The sequence below is a fragment of the Nerophis ophidion genome, linkage group LG03 (assembly GCF_033978795.1).
Source record: "Nerophis ophidion isolate RoL-2023_Sa linkage group LG03, RoL_Noph_v1.0, whole genome shotgun sequence".
NCBI classification, from domain to species: Eukaryota; Metazoa; Chordata; class Actinopteri; order Syngnathiformes; family Syngnathidae; genus Nerophis; species Nerophis ophidion.
The window spans coordinates 73416162-73443973 of NC_084613.1; the positions used below are offsets into that span (position 1 = coordinate 73416162).

Genomic DNA, 27812 nt, shown 5'->3' on the forward strand with positions numbered 1-27812 from the left:
CATTCCCAACTCGGACTTCCCACTTCCTAGGTAAATGGAACGCATTATACTGCTATCATGGGAGAATGTGCACAATAACCAAATAAACTATAAGTTTTGTCTGAGGAGACAAAAATAAGGAAAAGGGAGCTTACACAAATGACAGTCATGGAGCCTCTCCTACATGGAAAGGTTTTAGGTGGCCACGGATCAATTTCCACGGTGGACACGCTAGCTGTTCCAAGTCTAGAACCGGGGTGGACCACTCCTCTTGTGCACCAGTTGGTAATGTCTCTGCACTGCTGACTTTTATACATGCAAGAGGATCCCCTAGCGGATTTCACCGTGGTCTAGACCCTCACATTATTAACCGTATCAACTCGCCAAGCATTGCACCGGTCATCTGGAGAAGGGTCCCCACATCTGCGGTCCCTTCCAGGAGTTCACATTGCTCACATTGGGTTGAGTTCTTTCTTACCCTGATGTGGGATCAGTTCAGAGGATGTCGCCTTCTCCCTTTAAATATTCCCTTTTGGTCTGTGATTTCATTCACACTAGTTTGGCTCCAAAAATATTTCTTATTGCATACAAATACTTGTAAATATAACCACAGCTAACAATAACACGGCTTGTTGGAAATGATGATTCACCGTAGTTAATACATTTTAAAACTGCGATTAATATGATTCAACCTAAAAATGGAAAGCATTTGGTAAAACGGAGAGGTCATGGGATACTGTTCCATTAAAACTGCTAAAGTAACGCCCTTAGGTGTTTTTTTCAACTTATATATATAGCTTTATCCATCCATTCTTTAGTGCTTGTCCCTATCAGGGTCGCGGGGGGTGCCTGAACCTATCCCAGCTGCATTTGGGCAGAAGGCCTTGGACAAGTCGCCACCTCATCACAGGGCCAACACAGATAGACAGACAACATTCACACTCACATTCACACACTAGGGCCAAGTTAGTGTTGCCAATCAACCTATTCCCAGGTGCATGTCTTCAGAGGTGGTAGGACGCCAGAGTACCTGGAAGGAACCCACGCAGTCACGGGGAGAACATGCAAACTATACATCCGTGAAACTACAATGAAAAAGTGCAATAATAATTGTTTTTGTTTTCTTTCAGTGATGCTAAGCTAATCCTTATTGCTATGGATTGCTTTTGCGTCGTCTGAGTCTTGTTAGCGTCAAAAGAAAGAAAAGTACTTGGCTCAAGCTCAGTGTAGCCTTTAGAAGAACTATTCGTCCACTTCTTTGCCAAGCTGAACCTCTGAAGTTTCATACCGCTTTTGTATCTCATCCAACAAGATGTGCTCTGAATGTTCGGAACTTTAAACTTGCTCCAAAGTATTTTATGGAACATTAGTCAACAGTTTGAAGCCATATAGCCAACAAAATCTCCGTGAACTATGGCAATGTATAACTTCCTGTTCTAAAGGCCTACGTTAGATGCAGAAGTTTGATGCAAGCAGCAGCCTTGGAAGTCATTTGTGCTTATAATATACGTGCTGTGCGGGTCTGAGCAAGAGGAAGAACACGTTGTGGACAGGAAGTGGGCTGAGGTGGCTGTCTTCAACTCACGTGCATGGATGGAGTGCTTGACAGTGCAAGTTTACTGGACCTGTTGATGCTATTTTCCCCTCATGCATGGCTATGCACACTGTATGCATCATCATGTCTTCATGAGGGCTTGTGTTGCTATTTACTAGCTCACTTCTCTTTCTCTGCAACCCAGGTCTCCGACCACAACATTCGGATGCCAAATCACCATGGTGACACCCTCGGTGGCTCACGCGCTGAACCTTGTGAACACCCCACTTCTAGTCCCCCTCCTTCTTTCTCTCTTGCAGCCCCCCCCCCCCCCCCCTCTCCACCACCACCACCACCGTGCTGCCTAGCAACAGCGGTGCTATTGGATTTCCTGTGTGTTCAGGCTGATCCCTCTCTAAAGAGGAACTTTGCCACAGGAACAGGAACACTGCTCCCTTCCTCACCCCTCTTTTGGATACTTTGTGGGGTGGGGGAGTGTGTTGGGGAGAGTCAAGAGCATTGTACGCCGGTGATGAATATGCAGCTAAAATCTAATAAGACGTGGGAGGTAGAGTAGGATGTCAAAAACACCAAGCAAACAGTGGAATGTGAAATCGAACAAAAACAAAACTCTGCAGCGTCACGACATTGCGTACAGTCAGCGAGCGTGTCGTCTGAGATTTCTACCGCAAACTTGGTGGCGCGTGCATCAAAAGACGAACGACGCGTTTAAAGTCGACTGAAAGAATATACTTCAATGACATGCCATCAAAGTGTAGAATTTCTTTAGGTGGTTAATTTATTTTTACACTTGTGTGAGCTAGCAGCTACACAACAGCTAAGCACACAAGCATACGACATAGACATATGTAGTAAATGTTTGTAATTGAACACGATTGCTCAACTTGTCCAGGGTGTACCCCGCCTTCCGCCCGATTGTAGCTGAGATAGGCGCCGGCGCCCCCCGCGACCCCAAAAGGGAATAAGTGGTAGAAAATGGATGGATGGATGGATGCTCACCTGCAATAGCTTCCTGTGCACTTAAGATGTGACTTTAAGGTTTTACTACTTACGTATAAAATACTAAACGTTCTAGCTCCATCATATCTGGCTGATTGTATTGTACCATATGTCCTGGCCAGAAATCTCTGTTCAAAGAACTCTGTCTTACTAATGATTCCCAGAGCCCAAAAAGTCTGTGGGCTTTAGAGCGTTTTCTAGTCGGGCTCCAGTACCCTGGAACGCCCTACAGGTAGCAGTTAGAGATGCTACCTTAATAGAAGCATAAAAGTCCCATCTTAAAACTAATTTGTATACTCTAGCCTTTAAATAAACCCCTTTTTAGACCAGTTGATCTGCTGTCCGTCTTTTCTGCTCTACCCCCCTTTCCTGCGTGGAGCGGTTATCAGGTGACCACGGATCAGCCTCCACAGAGGAGGCGGTAGTTGTTCCAAGTCCCAGGATTGACCACTCTTCCTTTCACTAGTTGGTGACGTCTCTGCGCCGCTGACTCGTTTCCATTCAAGATGATCCCCTACTGGCCTCCCAAAGGATTTGACTTGCACATGAAGTCGGGACCCGGGCTGCACCTCTCCTTATGCATTAGTCGGTATTAACCGTATCCACTCGACAACCATTGCACTGGTCACCCAAGTTTTCTCGTTGTTCCCATTGGGTTTAATTTTTTCTTCCTCTGATGTGGGATCTGAGCCGAGGATATCGTTGTGGCTTGTGCAGCCCTTTGAGACATCTGTAATTAAGGGCTATACCAGTAAACTTTGATTGATTGATTGATTGATTAAAGCTTGTGAACACCTGATAATACACAGACCTCTTGTAAACTAAATTACCAATGGTAGTGGAGGGAACCTTTGGCACCTCACGATTCCATTATGATTCAGGAGCTACAATGTAATTATAGATTATTAATGCAGCGTTAAATATTATATTGTAAATATATTATTACATTTAAATAATGATAAGACGTATATAAGACTCATTATTTGGATGTTGACGTAAGGCGTAATATACTGTATATATATATTCGGTTTTTGGGTATGATTGCGCACAGCATAGATATACTGTGTGCATACAGTATAGAAGACTAGATACCGTATGTAAGCACAATAGCAGCCTGGGAAGCAACAATTTGCACCCGGTCGCCATAAGAGCTCAGCTGAAAAAAGTGTGTGGAATCTACCCAGTCATATCCTTGTTGTTGGATATTATTCTCCTTGCTGACATTTTTATTAATCTACTATCTAATTCCCTCTTCATAGCTGGTTACTCTCTGCTGTAGACATGTTTCCAGTTAGAAAGTGTACGACACACCTATTCTTTTCACATTCAAGCTAGCTTAGCAGTTAGCGTGAATTCTCTTCTCCTCCTTTGCGTGTCTCTGTACTGGATTGACCTTTTTGAATCATCTGAATTACTTTATTCAACAAACTTAAATCATCCATATATGGATGTTTGTTCATCGATTCAGAATTGCTCACGTCCCAATTGTGATGCATCTAATAATTGATCATTTCCTGCACACTTACACTCTAAAATAATGATGTCACAGAGGTTCACTTTAAACGCACATAAATGATATGTAATAAATCAGCAGGACTGTAATAGGAAATAACTCACTGGTATTCCATTTTCAGGAGCATCCCCTTCACCAAATGGCTTGCGGCCTGGAAAAAAAGAAAAAAAAATTATTGGAATGATTTTCCAAAACAATTGCACAAACATGCAACTAACTGAGGACATCTGCTTTTAAGCCACTTCATCAGTATTATGATAAGGATTGAAACTGTTTTTTAATCAAGACATTTTGACTGTCGCAGGGTGACGTAAACAACTTATTTAAGTGAGGCTTAAACAAACAGATCGAGTCTCGTCGAGTCAGAATTGAGAGACGAGACTTGTGCTTCCCTCCGCCCCGTCGCCTAAATGGGGAAACGAAAGCTGCTTTGTGTCAGTGGGGCGCATGGAAGTTCATGAAATATGCATGCCGAAAATCATGTAACCCGACCTTGGCTAAAACCACACCATGTGCCAGTCCCGATTCCAAAAAAAACATCAACAAAATACACACACACGTCATACAATTAGATGGCTTTTCTGGTTTCTGGTTATCTGTGTGACCGCGTTTGGGCGTTTTCATTCTGGCTGGGACGATGATGGAGAGCTATGCGTGTGGTGCGTTTTTTTACTTTTTACACTAACTTAAGGTGTTTTGACAAATTTTACAAGTGAACACATTCCCAACTTCTGTATTTGACTTCTATTCTGGGCGTGTGCAACTACAGGGTTGAAATTAGCAGTTAAAATGGGACTCAACAATTTCCCTTAAGCCTCGGGTTTTTAGCCTTTTTGACCTTGGGGCCTAACATTTGAATGAGAGAGGGACCCGGAGCCCACACAAATATGAACACTGAATTAGTAATCCTACTTCAGATTTGATTAATATTCAATAATTTGAGTTTTACATGTTAAACCTGAAATGACAGGAAACCATTTGTTAATCACAAAGATTATTATTAAGGCTTAGGTCAGGCTGACTAAAAAAATTAAAATTAATCAAATATACTGCAAATGATGGGACTCAAACACCGACAAAAAAATATTTCTACACACAATTACGCGGTGCTAAAATAAATTCTGAATATAGTAATAATGGATAACAATATTTATAATATAAACTGACAGTACAATTAAAGGGCAAATTAAAATACAGTTTCACCAATTTAGTCATATTTTTTGCACTTCAAAAACTTTGAAGTGCACTAAAGTGTATTATAACTGAGTACCGCTGCGGCCCATACGAACTACAGCTGACAAACAAATATTTTTTGTTGGCCCTCTCGGTAGTGCTCGCAGCCTTACAATGGGCCCCAGCTCAATGGTTAAGAAACACTGTCTTAAGCAATATATTCCTTCAATGTATTTTCCTCACAGCAACCTTAAACAAGGCGATTTAAAAAAAACTAAATCAATTTAATTTAAAAATAACCTCTTGCTTCAGCATACTTTTTCTTGCTCAGGAGCTTCTGTAGCTTGCACCATCTTCTTACTTCCTTACCGGCACAGTGGAGCACACCTAGCAAAACATGGCTAATGCGAACGCTAACGAAAAGTGTTGTGAGTTCTTTAGTTTTACTGCAACAGGTGTGGAACAAATGTCGAGTGCAGGAAATACAACCGTTTACGAGGCAACCAAGACTGCAATAACAAACTGCGGGCTAAAAATCAGGTAGGGTAATTGTTTACACCTGGTATAAACAGTATGATGATACCATGTATGCTGAGAAAGAAGCACTATGGAGAATGATCACTAAAGCAGTTGCGCTGCACACCGCCAAGATGTGTGAATTAAAAAGCCTGCATTTATCCCCTAACTGAAACTATAGTCCTCTCAATGTTTACTTGATTATTTATTTCCATTAGGCCTGGGTGATATGGACCAAAATAGATCAAAGGCTGCTTGGGATGGGAACGGAAAACCAGTTTTGAACCAGAACACGGTTATCTTATCCTTCCCGCCGGGTGGAGATGACATCATTTTGCAACATGTGTTGTGACGTCGGATCTCAAAATGGTGGAGCCAGGGCACAAAAAACGCTCTAATGTTGACTACCTTTTACAAGAAAAGACTGCAACATCGCTGTTTGTAATAATTATAAGGCTGCTCGTTCATCAAGACGAGGAGGTACAAGCAATACGCTGAAACATTTCAACACACAGCATGCATTAACTATAACTGAAAGTCACATTTTTAAACGCTCCTATCTAATCCCAGCAGCAGTAACACTAGCATGTCGTCTGAATACAACAAGTACTAACTAACACTTCCTATCTTATGAGCGCTATTATTTGTTGAATTGAAATGAATGCCTTCTCAATTGGATGAACATGACGAAAAACAGATTCTGACTGGTTCCGAGGCGGGCAGCTCCAGTTCACGTCTGCCGCTAGACAAATGTCACCGAGCAGCGACTAAGTTTGTGGTCAAAAGTTTGCATTTTCGGTAGGTGATTGTTAAATTGTAGTCAGAGAAAAGTTGCATGTTTTCCTGCAAGCGAACGTCCTCTCAGTCATTATATTGTACAGGTGAAACTCATAAAAATAGAATATGGTGTAAAAGTCCATTTATGTCAGCGATTCAAATGGGAAACTAATCTGTAATGTTGCCTTACTACATTCAAAGTGAGATATGCCAAGCCTTCATTTGTTATAATTTTGATCATTATGGCCGACAGTTTTTTAGATCTTACATTTTCTAAGATTTTCAATTCAAAGTTTTCACAAAGTGTAAACCATAATCATCAACATTGGGAAGTGAATTATATTTATATAGCACTCTTCTCTAGTGACTCAAAGCACTTTACATTGTGAAACTCAATATCTAAGTTACATTTTTAAACCACTGGGAGTATGGTGGGTAAAGTGTCTTGCCCAAGGACACAACGGCAGTGACTAGGATGGCAGAAGCGGGGATCGAACCTTGAACCCTCAAGTTGCTGGCACAGCCACTCTACCAATCGAGCTATACCGCCCCTTTATAACCAATAACATGACATATCTCACTTTGTATGTAATAAGTTAATATCACACGTTACTAAATGTCACATTCTTGTTTAATTTGCACATGATTAAATTCTACAGAAAAATTATTATTTTAAATTATTTATTTACAAAAAAGTTTGTTTTCTTATATGCCTCTTTGTAAGGTCATGTTACTTCTAAACTAAACAAAATTGAGGCTAATCAACTCTTTTTTTTTCTCCAAATAAGAATCGATAAGATAACCGTTAAGGAACCGAATTGTTAGGCAGAATCGAAACCGGAAAAATCTAATCAATTCTCATCCCTAAAGGCAGCCTTAATGCACAGGCTGACCAGGGCTAAAGCCCAGGGGCCCCACTCATTAAGGGGCCCTGATTTTGACAGCGGAATGCAATAATTGGTGTTCATAGCTGTCAATCACAATGAGCTCAGCTTCGTCTAGCCATTGTATTCTCTTTTTCTTTTCTGCGTTGTTTTGTCCTACTCCACCGAGCAAAGCTTGAACCCAAATCGCCCATGTGAGAGACTATCGTACTACCATCATACAAAAACACAGGCAGGCTCCCTACTCACCAGCACTTTACTTAAAGGGGAACATTATCACCAAACCTATGTAAGCGTCAATATATACCTTGATGTTGCAGAAAAGAGACCATATATTTTTTTAACCGATTTCCGAACTCTAAATGGGTGAATTTTGGCAAATTAAACGCCTTTCTGTTTATGGCTCTCAGAGCGATGACATCAGTACGTGACGCTACCTAGGTAAGAAAGGCGCCATTTTCATTTTTTCAAACATACAAACACCAGGTCTCAGCTCTGTTATTTTCCGTTTTTTCGACTATTTTCTGGAACCTTGGAGACATCATGCCTCGTCGGTGTGTTGTCGGAGGGTGTAACAACACTAACAGGGAGGGATTCAAGTTGCACCACTGGCCCGAAGATGCGAAAAGTGTCTTCCGCCAGACCCCCATTGAATGTGCCCGAGTGTCTGCACATTTTACCGGCGATGACAGACATGGCACAGAGATGTATGGATAACCTGCAGATGCATTTGCAACGATTAAGTCAATGAAATCACAAAGGTAAGTTTTGTTGATGTTGTTGACTTATGTGCTAATCAGACATATTTGGTCGCGGCGTGACTGCCAGCTAATCGATGCTAACATGCTATTTAGGCTAGCTATATGTACATTTGAAACTATATTACGTTTCCTTCCACCCACATTTAATGCGAAAAAAACACTTACCAATCGACGGATTTAAGTTGCTCCAGTGTCACAAGATGCGAAAGTCCTGATCGTTTGGTCCGCACATTTTACCGGCACTGCTAACGCAGCTATTCGGCCATGCTATGGGCCACTTCTTTAGGTACACCCATGCTATGGCCGAATAGCGTCAATAGCTATCCGCTCAATAGCTTCAGTTTGTTCTTCAACTTCATTTTTGCTATCTGCCTCCATACTCCACCCATCCGTTTCAATACATGCATAATCTGTTGAATCGCTTAAGCCGCTGAAATCCGAGTCTGAATCCGAGCTAATGTCGCTATATCTTGCTGTGCTATTCACCATTGTTTGTTTACATTGGCAGCACTGTATGACGTCACACTAGGAAAATAGACAGTGGCTTCGAGAGAGCGAAAATCAAGCACTTTAAAGCTTTTTTTAAGGATATTCCGGGACGGGTAAAATTTTGAAAAAAACTTTAACAAATAAAATAAGCAACTGAGAACTGATTTTTATTGGTTTTAACCCTTTTGAAATTGTGATAATGTTCCCGTTTAATTCTACTTCATTCCCATCTTGCGATACCTAGGGACTCTCACATATGTGTGACCTGTGACATCCGCAAGGGTTTCAGCTGAACTGTATTCATTCGCTTTAGCAGTTAGCAGCGGCAGTTTGTCGGCTCTGACGGCTGTTCTGTTAAATCTTCTGTGTAACCGCTGGTTAGTAAAGAGCAGCCTCCACCAGCCGCCGGAGCTACGGTGCAGGCATGTCGGCTGTACGCGAATGCAAATGTGGCGGGGTGTCAATGTCGGTAATGCGCTGTAGAGACTCCGGACCACGAAAGACCCTTCACACACGCTGGACCCATTCTCAGCTCTGTTGTCTGCTGGACTCCCGCAAATCGCCGTTACAGAAACACAATAAATATATATCCCTTTATAAAATATACTGGTATTATCTATTATACCGGTATAAGGCCCAGCCTTAATATGCATGCAACCAATAATATTACATTTTCATGTATTTTATTCAATAATTTTAAGTTAACACTTTATTGATGTCAATGTTGGCAATTGTTATTTATTTGCATGAAATGTGCAATGCTACATTTTTGTTAACAGGTCTATTTTATTCAGGACAGAAGTATTGAATTCCATATAAAGTAACATTTTTATCTGGTCTTAAAAGAACAAAATTATTTAAACAAAAAATTGCTAAAAGTAAGATGCAGTGTGTGCAGTGTCATTTAAATCTACTGGTTCTGTTGAAATAAACAAAACATTTATCAAAATCTGAGATTATATATTTAAGCCATATTGTCCTTGCCTACAGCAACCTATAGTTCAAGTATTTTTAGGGCATTGCAAAAAAATGTAAGGTGAGAAAAAAATTTGAACGCTTACTTAAAAAGCAAGACAGTCCAAAAGACCAGACAAGATGGGAAAAAGGTCCAATATCAGCAAAAAACAAGTATTTTCTCAAATCTACAACATAAGCACCCTGATACAAGCAGTCCTGCAGTGTGTTTGCTTGCGCAAAGCTGGACAGCCAGTTAACATTCATATGTCCTCCAAAAACTCCAAGGTTAGTCTTTTCTTATAATTTAGTAAAGTCATTTAAGAGGTAAAGATTATGGGCTATAGGCAGCTACACAACAGTAAAGCACAAAATAGCACGCAAGCTACACATTCGGAATAATTCTTGTTACTGCTGCTTCTTTCCAATCCCTTCATTGTCAAATCTTATGAGTCATCCAGCCTCGCGGTTGTCTGATCACCTCGCTCCTGTGTCACGCATAACCGGAAATGTGACCTGACAAAAAAAATCCGACAGCGTGCATATTAAAACTAATTTCCGCATGCTGCAAACCTTAAGAGCTTGGTTGATATAATTGGCGCATACAGCTTATGTAACCAAACAGGATTTCATTCAGGTTAGCAAAGACACAGCTCCACTACTCTATGTCTAATCGTAATGTTCCATTCACACCAGAGTTACGGTCATGCACAAAAACAGCAATTTCGCTCAAAGGGCATGTCTTCATTCAGCAGGAAGACACAGCAATAGATTTGTATGTGACTAGTGTTAGCTACAGTCTGAATCACATGGAGAAGGTATTTCTTCAATACTGGGTGAGAGAGAGAGAGAGAGAGAGGGAGCCTCTGCAGCACGACTCTGGAAGCTGCCTGCGCCATGTGCCCGCCATTACCATGGCAACAGAGGACTGCATAACTCATACACACGCATGTGCGCGCACATTCACAGAGGGCAGAGCATCTCCTCTTGCCTACCAACACAACATAAGCCCCCCCTTACCCACCACCTCCATCTCTTGCCGCCGCCCACAACTAGCGCGCACACACGCAGACATTCACATGGCGGTCCAGCAGCGCAGCGATGCAACAGGAATACAGAGGAACCTGTCTGTCTGCGCTGAGGAGAGGCATTACACAACAGTGGCAGAACACAGAGGATGCCAGGACACAGAGGAGAACAGAAAGAGAGATAGATAGAGAGGGAGAGTCACAATCTCCCTGTTGCAGCTGAGAGTTAAGTGTTTAACGTGCAGGTGTACTGTATATTAAAACACAGCACCCTCATGAGAACCTATTTTTAGTCCAACAATTATAACAAAACCATTAAAGTCTCCATGTTCACGATTAAAAACTGATTTTTCAATCTCAGATTTTAAATCTAAAAGCCACATTTAATCCAGGACATTGACAATTGACAATGGATGTACAAAAAGAATACTCGACACACTAAAGACTTCTGCATTAGCATAGAATACTCTAATTTTGCATTTTTTTTTTCATTCAGTCAGTGCCGTGGTTAACTTCTTTTTACACTTCTTAGACAATTAGGAAAAAAAAGAAAGACACATGGGGTGTCATTATTCTTCACTAAGTTAAAACTGTTGTATTGTTTTATATCCCATTGACAGTAGTTCACTTCTTTTTGCACTTGTGAAACAAAGACACGTCACCTTCTAAATGTATCAATTAACACTAAAAAAGTGTTTGCAGTGGACGTCTCTGTGTAGCTCATCTTGCTGAGCCCCGAAGATGGACTGGACACCTACATTATTAATGTAACAAATCAATAATTATACTGACACAAGATCGATTGGGTCCTTACATCTTTGGTCCTTTCCTAAGGTATCTTCTTTTTCTCTAGCCGGGTTCTTTTGAGTTTTCCTTGTTTGGATATGGGTTTGGATCAGTGTATGTCATTGTCCATCTATCTTCTTCCGCTTATCCAAGGTCGGGTCGCGGGGGCAACAGCCTAAGCAGGGAAACCCAGACTTCCCTCTCCCCAGCCACTTCGTCTAGCTCTTCCCGGGGGATCCCGAGGCGTTCCCAGGCCAGCCGGGAGACATAGTCTTCCCAACGTGTCCTGGGTCTTCCCCGTGGCCTCCTACCGGTTGGACGTGCCCTAAACACCTCCCTAGGGAGGCGTTCGGGTGGCATCCTGACCAAATGCCCGAACCACCTCATCTGGCTCCTCTCGATGTGAAGGAGCAGCTGCTTTACTTTGAGTTCCTCCCGGATGGCAGAGCTTCTCACCCTATCTCTAAGGGAGAGCCCCGCCACACGGCGGAGGAAACTCATTTCGGCCGCTTGTACTCGTGATCTTATCCTTTCGGTCATGACCCAAAGCTCATGACCATAGGTGAGGATGGGAACGTAGATCGACCGGTAAATTGAGAGCTTTGCCTTCCGGCTCAGCTCCTTCTTCACCACAACAGATCGGTACAACGTCTGCATTACTGAAGACGCCGCACCGATCCGCCTGTCGATCTCACGATCCACTCCTCCCCCACTCGTGAACAAGACTCCTAGGTACTTGAACTCCTCCACTTGGGGCAGGGTCTCCTCCCCAACCCGGAGATGGCATTCCACCCTTTTCCGGTGTCATTGTGAGTTTGTGAATCCTTTTGATACTTAGGCTAAAAACTATCATAATGTTTTATAAAGTTTTATAAAACATTATTTTTAATTATTGATGTTTCATATGTCCTATCGAAAATAAAACATAGTTTTATAAAACATTATTTTTAATTATTGATGTTTCATGTGTCCTATCGAAAATAAAACATTTTTATTTTTATTCAAAACGTAAACTTCCTGCGATTATAAAAGCCCTCGGGTAGCAAGGCAAAAAGGAAAGGAAACGTCAACACAACCATGGAAAACACTAAAACAATCAATGTTAACAAAATTCTAAAATCAGATTTTGAACACTTAACAATAACCCCTTAAATATAAGGTGCATAAAAAAGGAAATTGAAATTAGTAAGAAATACGATATAGCTCGGTTGGTAAAGCGAGTGCCAGCAACTTTAGGGATCCAGGTTCGATCCCCGCCTCCGCCATTCTAGTCTCTGCCGTTGTGTCCTTGGGCAAGACACTTTATCCACCTTCTCCCAGTGCCACCCACACTGGTTTAAAAATGTAACTTAGATATTGGGTTTCACTATGTAAAGCGCTTTGAGTCACTAGAGAAAAACACTATATAAATATAATTCACTAAATGCTTAAAAAAGTGTGACAACAGTGCAAAATGTGAAAATGTAAACCATTATGTAACGACTGGTCGGCACAGCGCTGCTGGGTTTGTCCCTCGAGGAATGCATCGGCAAGAGGTAAGATATTAATGAATTTATTAAGTAACAAAACAGGCTAAGAAACAAAAACACTGGAGCAAGGCAGAAAAACAAACCAAGGGCGCTAGCATAGAAGCTAGGAATACAAACAGAAAAACTAAAAATTGGCACGAAGGCACACAAAAGGGAAAAACAAATCATTAGCGTGAGAGCTAGAATAAGATAAAGGCTTAGCGTGAATATACGTACGGAGAAGAAATAGCAGTCGTCACTTGTTGCATGTAAGCAAATTAGAGTCCCAGAATGAACAACGAAAAGAGGCAGGCTTATATATGGCAGTAATCAAGTGTAACAGGTGTGCGGGAACCGAGAGTAGCAGCTTTAACTAATAAGAAACCATCGAAACAGACTGAACAGAAACTAAGCAGTCAAATGACTGAGAGTGATACCAAACAAGAGAACAAAACAACAAACTGTGAAGATCCGAGTAGCGGATCGCAACACATTACCTACTTAGTGGCCTAGTGGTTGGAGTGTCCGCCCTGAGATCGGTAGGTTGTGAGTTCAAACCCCGGCCGAGTCATACCAAAGACTAGAAAAATGGTACCCATTACCTCCCTGCTTGGCACTCAGCATCAAGGGTTGGAATTGGGGGTTAAATAACCAAAAATGATTCCCGGGCGCGGCACCGCTGCTGCCCACTGCTCCCCTCATCCTCCAGGGATTGAACAAGGGGATAGGTCAAATGCAGAGGACAAATTTCCCCCCACCTAGTGTGTGTGTGACAATCATTGGTGTTTTAACTTTAACTAGAAAAACCGCCAGGAAGTTACAGCTGTGCTCTAAAGGGTGAGTGCGGCAAAGGTGGTGTGGCATTAACTGTCTTGGTGGGGATGGGCGCCTTGCATAGTGTACAGACCACATTAGTCTGACTATGGCCTGTTTTAAAACATCCAAATAACTGCAATACTGTCGATGTGACTTTTTCTGTTTTTTCGACAATTTATTCGCTCTGTGCAGCACTCATTTTTAGTTTCTCTTCTCATTCCATGCAAAGAATAAATCGCGAGACAACAAGATGGCGCAACCAACCTTGTTAGTTGATACAGTTACCTGATTGGCTGCAAGCGTGTCACTCCTACTGATAAGTGATCACTTCTCGTGTTGCTCGAAAATGACCGAACATTAACATTTAACACATTTTTTATTGGTATCAATTACGTGTCCATCGTGATATACTTTGATATCATCTTATCGCTCAGCCTTAATTGAAACATTTGTGATTATGTGCTATATACATACATTTGGTTGATTGATTGATGAAACTTGGTGGTGACTGTTTGATTCTGGAGGTGATTGATGATTAAAAACTGAATGTAAATGCAAGGTATGTCCTATCGTGGGCAATTGATCCTGGTTCTCCTCTCAAGGCCTAAATTAGAGACATGAACAAATAAAGACAAAAAGACAAAATATGTGCCTGCTTGATATATAATACAATTGCTCTTTCATACAGTATTTTTTCCCAAAATGTGAGACTTTAGAGAAAGTGCAGCAGCTTGAGAAAAACAAAGAAAACCACACCTTTTCCAAAACTAAAAGGAAAATAAATAGATTGAAGGTTTCTTTCCACAGTGAGCAAATCAGCTTGTAAAAGAGCACGCAAACCGCCCATTGGTTTAGTACAGGAAGCAGTAAGTTTGTATTTGCAGCTGGGCCTAACAAGATAACACATAAGTATGTACAGCATAATGAATGTCACTAATGTGCTTAATGCATCCTTAAAAGGAACACATGCCACTTGCGGATGGGTAATGTACATCTGCTAACATGCAGAAGTTAAAATTTTGCCACAAAAACCCACCTTGGCTGATGTCCTCAATAGCCCTGCGTATGCCTCGATCAAATGCCCGAGCGTCAGCAGGGCTCTGGAAGGTGAGTCCGAACTTCTTGTTGTTGATTCTCCAGTGGTGGAAGATGGGGTTGACCTTATTGTATACCAGACCTTCCTGCAGGACACACTCCAGCACCACCTTAGAGGAAGCACACATAGTCAGTTGTTTGCCTGTAAGACGTTGCACAAAGCTAAAGAACATTGTATTTATGGCAAAAGGCCCTATTTGCTAAATATTGTAACAAAGTCCCTAAATTAGCAACACTGCCATGACATGAGGAGGACGAGGATAAACCTGTTACACACGAGAGCAAGCCAGGAGCAGGCATGCTAATAGCTAAGTTGATTTGTTAAACTACCTGGAAACAACATTAAAAAAAAGTGCTTGGATGTTGATGGAACCACATTACAGCAAACAATAATCAGTTATTACAAGGTCTCTGCAGGTTTCAACAGGTCAAATGTAAGACTTTTTAAGTTTTAAAGAACATAATGAATATAATTTAAGACTATTGCATATTCATATGGACCAAAACGTACAAAGACATGAGAAAAATCAGAAGGCCGGAATTAATTGTAATTATACAAATGTATTGACTTCTCTTTCACATTGGAAAAGAAAATAGTTAGTTACACTAAATACACCAGAAGAGTCTCTTTGGTAAACTAAATTAAAAAAATATTAGTAAACATCATAACAGTCATTTTTCAGATTTGTCATTTGGTGTTTTCTTGCAAAATGTGTAGTGTGCTTCGTATCAACTGTTTTCATGTAATAACAACCAAAATGTCAGCAATGGAACTGGTAGCTAAAGCTAAATGGTTAACTAATGCAGTGTTTTGGGCTGTCAGAATTGAGAAACAGATAAAAACATCTACAGTACTATTACTGTATCTGTACAAAGTTGTGAAAAACAGAGTAGGTTATACTGTAATGGCCTGCAACTTAGACTTAAACCGAATTTGGATGTAAAATGATGTGGATAACATTCAAATTTGCTCAGCTCATTTTGTATCATTTTAACCTTTTTTGTTACTTTTTTGAAAACATATAGCTAATAATCAAAGACTAGTTTTTATTTAAGCATGACAATATGACATTTGCAAATCTCCCTTGCTTTCCTCACCCAAGCATAATTTCAGTGCAAACACTGAACAGACAACCTTTATAGCGTTTAATGTCAGTTTCTGTATAAAATTGGAGAAAATATTAGGCATAAGAAGCTGACCTAAAATAATTGGAATAAATAATATTAAACAATTGTGTTTTTATTTAATAGTTTTACTGCTGTCAACACACTACTACCAGATACATTAGCGTGTGTTTACTGCAATAGTATGATTTCACTAGTAAACATTGCATATAATTGGCACCTCTTTAAAGTTAAAGTTAATGTACCAATGATTGACACACGCACACTAGTTGTGGTGAAATCTGTCCTCTGCATTTGACCCATCCCCTTGATCACCCCCTGGGAAGTGAGGGGGGGCAGTGGGCAGCAGCGATGCCGCGCCCGGGAATCATTTACATGTATGTTGATTTAACCCCCAATTACAACCCTTGATGCTGAGTGTCAAGCAGGGAGGCAATGGGTCCCATTTTTTTTTTTATAGTCTTTGGTATGACTCGGCCGGGGTTTGAATTACCAACCTACCGATCTTAGGGCGGACACTCTAACCACTAGGCCACTGAGTAGGTGGCCTAGTGGCCATATTACACTACTTTAGGTGGCTGGGGCCATTCTTTGCACATACTGGGAGACAAATATATTGTACATACAAACACACATACATAATATATACAAAATTATTTATAAATATATACATACATACGTACGCACACACAAAAGTGTATACCCGCTTACATAAATACAAACGCTCACACATACAGTACATACACAAATACAGTACAGTAAAAAACATACGGGGTACCTCCAAACGCACTATCACTATATAAACAAACGTATAAACATACTGTACATACACTAGCAGATATGCATACATACACCCATGCATATAATCACTGAACTACAGAACAGAGACAGCTCTTTTAAAGATTTTAAGCGACCTAAGTGTAAATTATGATTCACTAAGGGTCTCAGTGCTGGCTCTACTAGATCTAAGCGCAGCCTTTGATATTGTAGACCACACTATTCTTTTAAGTAGACGTAAACACCCGGTCAACCTGGCCTATCTGGTACTGTGCACAACTGGTTCACCTTCTATCTCACATATGGAAGATTCATGGTAGGTATGGAAATATGCTCCGCCAAACACCATACAATGACATGGGGTGTACCCAAAATAGTCAGACTTAGGCCCTGTTCCTTTTAATATGTATATGCTCCTTCTTGGTGAGCTCATCATAGACATGTAATCCACTTCCACAGTTGTGCTGATGACACACAGCTGTATGTCTCTCACAAGACCATTGGATGCGCTTTTGAACTGTAATTTAGATAATAAATCTTGGATGTCAAAAAACGTACTCCAGCTTAATCAGGGCAAGACTGAGGTTTTAATTATCAGTCCTGAGGCCCCGAGAGAGAAACGTTTACCAAAAATACAGTCACTTTCTTTTAATCCATCTTCACAAGTAAAGAATTTGGGTGTAATTTTTGACTCTGAGCTTGTTTTTATCCCACACATTAAATGCCTCGCTAAAATAGGGTTTTGTCGTCTTAAAAATATAGCCGGGGCCCTGGTCTTCCTAAAAAAAGTACGAAACCACTACACTTACTCCAAAAACTCAGCTGCTCGTGTGCTAACGAGGACCGAAAGGCGCGCCCATATTACACCGTTTTTTTTGCTCTCCACGAGTTGTAAAACTGATTTTAAAATAATTTTTAATTTTTTAATTCCTAAATGATCTTGGGTCTTACTATCTTTCTGAGTTGCTTTTATCAAATGAGCCCTCGCGGTCCCTGAGGTCTCCTGGTTACAGGCTCCTAATTATTCCAAAAGTCCGTGCTCACGCCCATGAGGAGGCGTTTTTCCATTATAACATCCCATTTGTCGAACAGTCTGCCAGAGTTCCTTAAGGCTGGAGAGAATTTTACGATATTTAAAAACAAGCTCAAGACCCATCTTTTTAACTTAGCATTTAATTCATATTCTTAATCATTCTATATTTTTTTGTAACTTGGACCCACCTTTTTAACTTAGCATTCAACTCATATCTTTTTGCCTCAAATCAAGTATTTTTTAGCTTTTATTTACCAAATACCAATTTATTTATTTTAACAACATATTTATGTAATATTGATGTAATTTAATAATTGCATTATATCATATTAAAATATTAGATTCATTTATTTTATCCTCTCAATATATTTTAGTTGTATAGAGTTATATACAGCGTTTCCTCTGCAGGAACCTTCTGCATTGGGGGCTGTGGTGTGCCACGGCTGCTGTGGCTATGGCTCATGGGTTCCTCGGCGAGAGGACCCTCGCTGTGTGCCCTGGATCAGGGTCTTTGCGGTCGTCTATTATTACTTGGCAGAATAAATGTCATAATAATTTTGTTCTGGCTACCTAAAAGCCATATTATTTTTATTTGAGTGTTTTATGTTTATCTTCTTCCGTAAAAGTTGAAGTGTTTTAAGGGCGTGTCACATCCGGTTTATGTGGAGAAGTGGAGAAATACATTAATATGTCTCCTGTATTCATGTTAGTATTTAAGATCGCTAGTGCTAGTTTGCTTCATTGGTAGAAGAGTGGTGTCACCGGTCACCATAAATGATTCCCGGGCGCGGCACCGCTGCTGCCCACTGCTCCCCTCCCTTCCCAGGGGGTGATCAAGGGGATGGGTCAAATGCAGAGGACAAATTTCACCACACCTAGTGTGTGTGTGACAATCATTGGTACTTTAACTTAACTTTATAACTCACAGTTGCTGTAACACTAACAGTTTTACGGCGGTTTATCGTCATACTGTCTATTGTTATATCCCACAGTAGCACCAAATATTTTTGTGGCGGTCCACAACAAAATGAAGGCATAAGGAACAGTAGATGGCTCTTTTTTTAATGGCCCACACTGATTCACTCTAAAATACTTCTCTATTAGTTAAACTTTTAGTAGGATTTCCAGCATCACAGTGCTTGTTACCATCCTGACTGATCCTATTGCATTTTGCCAGCAAGTACTTCAAAATCAACAGTGACATCAAAACAATTATGAATATTAGGTTGCTTATAGGAAAATTTGAAGGTGTGTGAGCAAACCTTTCTGCTCCAGATTCAGACGAACATTATCACTTTATGTCGCTTATACATGTCCCATTCAATAATTCTTATGAAACAAGAGCGTAGAGGGAACCTTTTGCATAAGCCCTGAGTTTCTGAAATAAAACAAACCAATAATTGCACATATATTTGAGGATAATTTGTAAAACATATTTAAAATGGTCGAGGTTTTATTACAGATTATGTTAAAAAGTTGGAAGGCAGAAGTGGGGTGGCGGTGGGTGGGAGACTTTGAGTTGGCTTACATAGGCAGACAGTCAAACAGTGTGTGGTAAGAGAGCGACTGTATTTCCAAAGCCTATTATTAATCAGGGATACTGAGCCACCTCCTGGCCTTCCTCTAGGGCAGATTATGTGAAATGAGAGGCAGCCATTACAGTCTTTTGAGGTTAAGACTAAGGTGCACAAAAAAAGTGGCTTAACCGGTGGTGTGAATGGTACGAGGCTTTGGGCGTGGCAATATGCGTGAGAGAGGGAGAACACGCGATCCAAATGGATGAAAAGCATCTGCTACCTAGGGAGGCTATGCTACGTCAGGTTCATAAACCAATGCTCATATTCAGCAGGAACTCTTTAAAGCAGTGGTACAGTTAAGATATTGACAGAATGGAAATAGATCTTTTAGATTCTTACAACTAAGCGTTACAGTACACATTTTTATTGTTTACAAAAGGGTCCAAAATTTCCTTTGATTTTTTTGTTATACTTCAGTGCGGGATAGGTTGAAATTGCCCGGTTTGGTACACTTGTAGAAAAGTAGAAGTACAAACACTGCCGACCGCAGAGCAGATAGGAAAAGGCTCCTCTGCCCAGAGGTTTGTAGCTTCATTTAGGTCAATCTCTGCAAAGTGACAATCGTGATCCAAACTGGTTGTAGGTAAATCGTTTTTTATCGTTCTGTTTCCAAAACACAAATATATGCACACAATCCTACTACAAAATTAATATAATGTTGTTTTTATTTTATTTTCTCATCCCAATATTTGATATAATGGATGCAACAGCTGCAGCTACATGTTTTCGGAAAGTTTGACGGACCTAGCAACAGTAACTACAGTGAGGGGTGCAGGAATTGCTTGCCTTTTCCAGATTACAATGAATAAACATAACTGGAAGAAAACATTTTAAAACTAATGTGGATTACTATGGAAGGAGGAATTAAGTCGTGAATGAAACTCAAAATGTGTTCCTTTTTGCACAGCAGGAACAGTGTGTGTGTCTAATGTTGAACAAAGAGGGTCTGGCTTACCTTTAAGTACGTTTCAAAGTGTGTTCTAGGCTACACTTACAACCATCTTGTAGGATCCTGGAAACTACCCTGACCACTGTTTGGTTACTTCATTGATTTAAGAAATGTATCCAACACTTCAGTCCATATTTGGTAAGTCAGTTAAGTCAGGGAACCTGAATACACAACCAGAGCTATGCCATCAGCGGAAGTGTACCTTTGAAGGGTTTTCTCTGCCTTTAAAGAAAAGACAGGCCAAGGATTAAGCTGGAAGGAGAGAGGGATGGCCACCGAGAAAGACGGGGTGATAAAAGCAGGAGGATCGGGTGATAAAAAGCAGGAGGATGGGGTGTCTGTGCCTTTGGGGGCTGATTGTGGAGGTGAGACTGAATGGAGCCGGAGCAGGGAAGATGAGTGGCACAGCTAAGGCCCGCGACCTGACACAGGAGGAAGTATCATGTGTTGCAATGGATGGAAGATACACAATGCTGCATTCCACGGCGGATGTGGAAAGACAAGGGAGGCAGTGGCTAAAAGACGGCAATGATGAGACGCAGGCCATGTTGGGAGATGGACAGAGCTTGAGATAGTCGTAGGTGAGATGTGCGGGACAGCAGGCTGAGAGGAAGATGAAGACAAGCTTTAAATGGTGATTACACTCCTGTAATACATTAGTGCAGGATCGATGAATGTGATTTTGAGGATTATTTTCCAGCCAAGTGCGTAATCATTCACAATTTAAGCAAAGGCATCTCTTTCACCAAGATTTCTTTGCACAGCACAAGGCACTGATTGTGTTTACAGAGTCACAAGCTTCCATAGATAAATGTGACATTTGCAACATTGGTGGCGCTACGAAGCTTTACAAAGCTGGGTGACACTGATAGCCTCACAGATATTAAACAACATGTTTAAGCTGAACAAATAAACCAAGAAACAACCAAAAATATGCACGTATCGAGAGCCCGAGTCCAAAAAGAAAGCGCATTTCTAATCACAGCTGCAAACAAACTGAGGGATGCTGAGATGAGCAAGGAGGCTCTGCTACAGAGCCGGTGTCGTAAGAACTTGTCAACCAATTAGGTCAAGCTTTTTTTAAAGTGAGTCGGAGTGACGGAAAGGGGGAGAGAGAGAGAGATTGGTGGCTATATGGAGAGCCAGCTGAGTCATCACCGGTACACTCTGTGCCGCACCGCTGAGCTTTTCAGTCAGATCCTAACCACCTCCCCTCACCACCCATTGCCGTACATTTTAACGGAATACATTTTGCCCGGATCCCATTCTCACGGACACCAACCATGTCACTGGTACAGCTTGTAACACTCACACTAGTCACTTCAAGTTACGATCAGGGATGGGAAAGATGTGATAGCCTTCTTTCCACAGATTAGCCTATCTTTGTTTAGACACAACAAACAGAATCAAACTACAACATCAGCGTTATTTGGAGAACTTCAGAGGACTCAGCCAAGGTTTCTATCAATAAGTTAACACGACGATCATGGATCTGAAAAGCTGTGAAAGCAAATTCATCCAAGATCCAAAATGTCTTTGAAATCCAAAGTACCAAAATGTAACAAGATACAACAAAAACTTCAACCTACAGGAGCTTTTAACAAGGTTGTTTTTGCTGCCCAATGTGATTGATTGATTGATTGATTGAAACTTTTATTAGTAGATTGCACAGTACAGTACATATTCCGTACAATTGACCACTAAATGGTAACACCCGAATAAGTTTTTCAACTTGTTTAAGTCGGGGTCCACGTTAATCAATTCATGGTACAAATAAATACTATCAGTATAATACAGTCATCACACAAGTTAATCTTTGGAGTATATACATTGAAGTATTTACATGATTTACGATCCGGGGGGTGGGGTTAGGTTTGGTTGATATCAGCACTTCAGTCATCAACAATTGCATCATCAGAGAAATGGACATTGAAACAGTGTAGGTCTTATTTAGTAGGATATTTACAGCGAACAGTGAACATAGTGAATTCAGAAAGCATAAGAACAAGTATATATGTATGTATATATATATGTATATGTGCATACACAATCTAGATTACTTTTTGGTTTGTGTACACAAAGCAAATGTTAAAACTGAGGTATGCTTTTCAAAAGTAATACCCATTAAAAATAGATTTTAAAAAATCTATCCATTTCCAAAATAGGAAGATGAGTGAGCTGAAGCTGGGTAAAACATTTATTTTTATTTTTATTTTGGATAATTTTTATGGTATGAAAATGGACTGTTACATGTGCAATGGAATGAATGCTGTAATTGTTTACTTATAAGGGTTACCATGATTAATTTGGTAAATCAATTAATATGTTGTTTCCATTTATTGTTTAATGAGTACAAGTAATAAAAATGCATACAAAAAGGGACCACATGGCCGCAGGGAACTTTAAATATAAGGAACTTTTTTTTTTTGGCGCAGCCACTGCCAAAGAACACACGTGAGAGCGGTGGCCTGCGGGTACTGTGATCTGTGTAACAAATAACAGAGGTGTTTTTGTTTCATATTTTATAATGCACACATGTTAAAAGTGCAATTCTAATGTTGATGATGCGTATTTATCAGAAAAAAAAAATGAAGGTTCCAGCAAGCAGAAACATGTTTGTTTATTTTCACTCTATTTCCTAGTATACACATTGATATAGTGTTTTTTCCGAATAATCGATTCATTGGACAAACTAATCAAAAGATTACTCGATTAATAATATAATCGATAGCTGCAGCCCAATTACAGATTAATTTCATATAGGCAATTGTTTGGTAATCATTGTGAAGCACCTTTTATCTTTTATATTGACAATAAAAAGGCTTTATATTCTTACCTATATTAATTTCCTTATCATGGCACTTTCGTAAATAACCTATTTTTCATACAGTAGAAATTTCTATATCAGTCTGGAAAATGTGGTTTCTCAAAAGAATAATTGACAATTTAACTTTTAATAATGTAAACACCTCAAAAACAGATGGTTGGCTTTGCTGGCTTTAAATATCTTTTCTGGATGATGGTTTATGAGATGGCGACTTGTCCTCGGAGTATGCTGCCTTCCGCGACACGACATCGAGAAAAACAAGTGGTGGAAAGACAGATGGATGGATTGAGGTTTTCAGTTTTTTTTCCATTTTTGCTGCGTGCAAAATTTTTTGGGGTGATAACCTCCATGTGGTGCGATGGGATGGCTCTGTGTCGCCTTGGAAACGCTTTAGACAAAAGTATTGCTTCGCAGAACACAGACTTTCTTGCCAAAGAGCAGGGATTCCCTTATATTTAAACGATCGTGGCACAACACCACGGCAGGATTAATGCCGTCACATCTTCAAAATAGTAACCCTTTTTTTTTTAAACCAGAAAATAAATTGAGTGATATATTGTATAAACGGAACTACCGTATAGAGTGGGGATCGGTAACCCGCGGCTCTTTAGTCGCATGCGGCTCTTTAGCGCCGCCCTAGTGGCTCTCTGGAGCTTTTTCAAAAATGTATGAAAAATGGAAAAAGATGAGGGGAAAAAAATATAAAAAATATACTTTTTGTTTTAATATAGTTTCTGTCGGAGGACAACCATGACACAAACCTCCCTAATTGTTATAAAGCACACTGTTTTTATTAAATATGCCTCACTGATTCGAGTATTTGGCGAGCGCCGTTTTGACCTACTAATATTGGCAGGTGCTTGAACTCACCGTAGTTTCTCCGACTTTCTAAGACGTGTTTTATGCCATTTCTTTTCCGTCTCATTTTGTCCACCAAACTTTTAACGTTGAGCGTGAATGCACAAAGGTGAGTTTTGTTGACGTTATTGACTTGAGTGGAATGCTAATCAGGCATATTTGGTCACTGCATGACTGCAAACTAATCCATGCTAAGATGCTATCTAGGCTAGCTGTATGTACATATTGCATCATTATGCCTCATTTGTAGCTATATTTGAGCTAATTTATTTTCCTATAAGTCCTCATAATTAAATTTATATCTCATGACACATTATCTGTATGTAAAAAGGCTTTCATTTTTTTGCGGCTCCAGACATATTTTTTTTTGTATTTTTGGTCCAATATGGCTCTTTCAACATTTTAGGTTGCCGACCCCTGGTATAGTGTATTATTTACGTACTATTGGCTAGAATAAGTTTAAAAAATAGCTCAAATAACATAAAAACCTTCCTCATTGCTTTGTTTAAAAAAAAAAAAACAATCCTCTAAGTCAGTGGTCCCCAACCACCCGATTGGTACCGGGGCCGCAGAATTTTTTTTAATAAAAAATAAATAAATAAATAATAATTATTATTATTATTTTTTTTTATGATTAAATCAACATAAAAAACACAATATACACTTACAAATAGTGCACCAACCACAAAAAACTCCCTTTTTCATGACAAAAACGTCCCTTTTTCATGACAAAGAAAAAAAAATAAAAATAAAAAAGGATCCCCCCCATCAACCGCCCCGGGCCGCGGGATAAATTATGAAGCGTTGACCGGTCCGCGGATACAAAAAGGTTGGGGACCACTGCTCTAAGTCGCCCGTCAGAAGCGCATCAGCTTGTCGCACACCGAAATGGATTGATAAAAGTAAGGAGAGAACGATGAAGAGAAAAGTAATTTAGGATCATTAATGCATTACTTGTTCAAGCCGGTGTGAACTACCTTAATTTTTTTGACATTACTACACCATGTGCTTCTTTGAACCTCTGTTTAGATGTCTCTGTGTGAAGTGTGCATTTGTCCCTTTGCGTGATTCAGTTGTTTCCGGGCACTCCGGTTTCCTCCCAAATTCCAAAAATATGTATTTTAGGTTCATTGGAGACTGTAAATTGTCCATAAATATGAATGTTAGTGTGAATGTTTGGCCATATGTGCCCTGCAATTGGCCATGCTAATTTGAGTTGGTTTGTCTATGAGCTAGGCCATTGTACATAAGGATTAAGCTCACGTCATTACGGCACCTAATTGTGTTGCTTTTTTCAGTAGATTCCAAATTATATTATTAATCTAACGTGATTCCTACATGTTTGTGCACTTCATGTGTAAATATAATGTATTTGCCTAAGTGTTGTTACAGGGTTTACAGCAGGGGTGCCCACACTTTTTCTGCAGGCGAGCTACTTTTCAATTGACCAACTCGAGGGGATCTACCTCATTTATATATATCATTTATATTTATTTATTTATGAAAGAGACATTTTTGTAAACAAGTTAAATGTGTTTAATGATAATACAAGCATGTGTAACACATATAGATGTCTTTCTTTCACAAAGACAAGAATATAAGTTTGTGTATTACCTGATTCTGATGACTTGCATTGATTGGAATCAGACAGTAATGATGATAACGCCCACATTTTCAAATGGAGGAGAAAAAAAGTTGTCCTTTCTGTACAATACCACATGAAAGTGGTTGGTTTTTGGCATCTAATTCATCCAGCTTCCATACATTTTACAAGAAAAACATTGGCGGCAAATTCCGTAGCTTGCTTGATTGACATTCACGGCACCCGAGGGTCTTGTGAGATGACGCTGGCTGCTGCCAGTTCATTATTATGAAAAAATGACAGAGAGCAAGGCGAGAAACACTTTTTATTTCAACAGACTTTCGCGCCGTCCCTTCCGTCAAAACTCTAAAGCCCGACTGCACATTTCCTATCTTCACAATAAAAGCCCTGCTTCATGCTGCCTGCGCTAACAAAATAAGAGTCTCGGAAAGCTGGCGTGCACAAGTGATGTGCACGCCAGCTTTCTGAGGGATCGCTTGTGCACGCCAGTTTTCCGAGACTCTGTATTTAGTTAGCACAGGCAGCATGAAGCAGGGCTTTTATTGTGAAGATAGGAAATGTGCAGTCGGCCTTTAGAGTTTTCACGGAAGGTACGGCGCGAGAGTCTGTTGAAATAAAAAGTGTTTCTCGCCTTCCTCTCGGCCATATTTTCATAATAATGATCTTGCAGCAGCCAGCGTCATCTCACAAGACCCTCCGGTACCGTGAATGTCATTTAAGTGACGTCTTGGTGAAGATTGATGATCACTAATTTTTAGGTCTATTTTTTTTAAAAGCCTGGCTGGAGATCGACTGGTAGCTCGCGATCGACGTAATGGGCACCCCTGGTTTACAGTGACTTCATTGAGAAAAATATATCAAAATTTTATTTTCAAATCTAATTCAAAGTAGGGCTGGGCGATATATCGATATATACGATATATCGCAGGTTTGTCTCTGTGCGATATAGAAAATGACTATATCGTAATAATCGAGAATACGTTCTTACGCAGGACTTTTAGTTGCGGGCGTACACTTCAGGCTCTCTTCGCTCTTTCCTGTCTCTCCTTCTCGCAGACAAGCAGGCGCACATTCTTACATACGTCAAAAACTGTCACGTCACACGTCACATACGTCCACGCCCTCGAGGGGCACAGAGGTAGCGGCGTGACTAACGTTAGCTGCTAACGTAGCCGTACGAGAGAAAGATGCTGCGGATCTGGTAACAAATGAAGAAAGACTTAGTTCCCAATAAAAACAGCAGGGTTTCCATGGTCTGGCGGTGGTTCGGCTTCAAATGGGAATATGTCGAACAGACAACCGTAATTTGTCAAGTGTGGGGGGGGAAGCGTTGCTATAAAAAGTAGCATTACTGCTAATATGTAGCATCATTTGTAAAGTCACTCGCTAGAGAATGAAGAGAATTTCATAACCTTAGTTACATACCATCTAGTGAAGGAAGAATACTATTTGATTTCTTATTATGCAGCTCATTTTTATTTGACACTTAAAATGTCTCTGACAATCTTGCACTTTATGTTTTGGAAATGACTTCAATGTTTGTGCCATTGCTTAATAACTTTAATAAATACACTTTTGATCAATTGACTTGGTTGTGATTCCCCTCTCAGCATGAAAGTTTAAAAGTAGCATGTATTAATGCAGTATGAAGAAGAATGTTTTAATGTAGACACATAGAATCATCATTCTGCTGTGATTATATCCATCAAGTGTACATTCAAGGCTAAGGCAAAATATCGTAATATATATCGTTTATCGCGATATGGCCTAAAAATATCGCAATATTAAAAAAAAGCAATACCGCCCAGCCCTAATTCAAAGGAATGTTTACATATTTGGCAAACTAAATTACAACCTTCAGGGAGGGCAGAATATAGTGTAGCCTGCGTTACCTTTTACGATGAGCAGCAAAACAACCATTGAAACTGCATTGAATAAAGAAAGCAAGGTCTACCAAGTCAAATTCCTTGTGTTAAAGCTGATTGTGATTCTGATTATATAGGAAAAAATGCTAAATGTCAATGTTATCATTGGTATTATTAATAACTAATAACACTAATATTTGTGTTTAAACATATATAACATTTATTCAGCTTTTCTTTTAAAAAACATATACATCATTGCAAATCAAAATAGTCATGTCATTTATATGATTATGTCAAATGGACCCCGTCCCTAGCCACGCCCCCACCACCAAGTATATAGTGGCAATCTAGGAGAAACCCTGAAT

The 27812-nt window shown here is 40.1% G+C and overlaps 1 protein-coding gene across 1 annotated transcript in view; it reads right to left on the bottom strand.

Annotated features, from left to right (window-relative positions):
• The window catches only part of spred1 (sprouty related EVH1 domain containing 1), a 99647-nt gene that overhangs the window by 21370 nt on the left and 50465 nt on the right, over nucleotides 1-27812 (bottom strand). Inside the window, exons 3-4 of the mRNA XM_061896041.1 lie at nucleotides 14775-14943; nucleotides 4151-4197 (exon numbers count right to left, since the gene is read on the bottom strand). Coding sequence (XP_061752025.1) covers nucleotides 4151-4197; nucleotides 14775-14943 — 216 coding nt within the window. The remainder of the gene's footprint in view (nucleotides 1-4150; nucleotides 4198-14774; nucleotides 14944-27812) is intronic.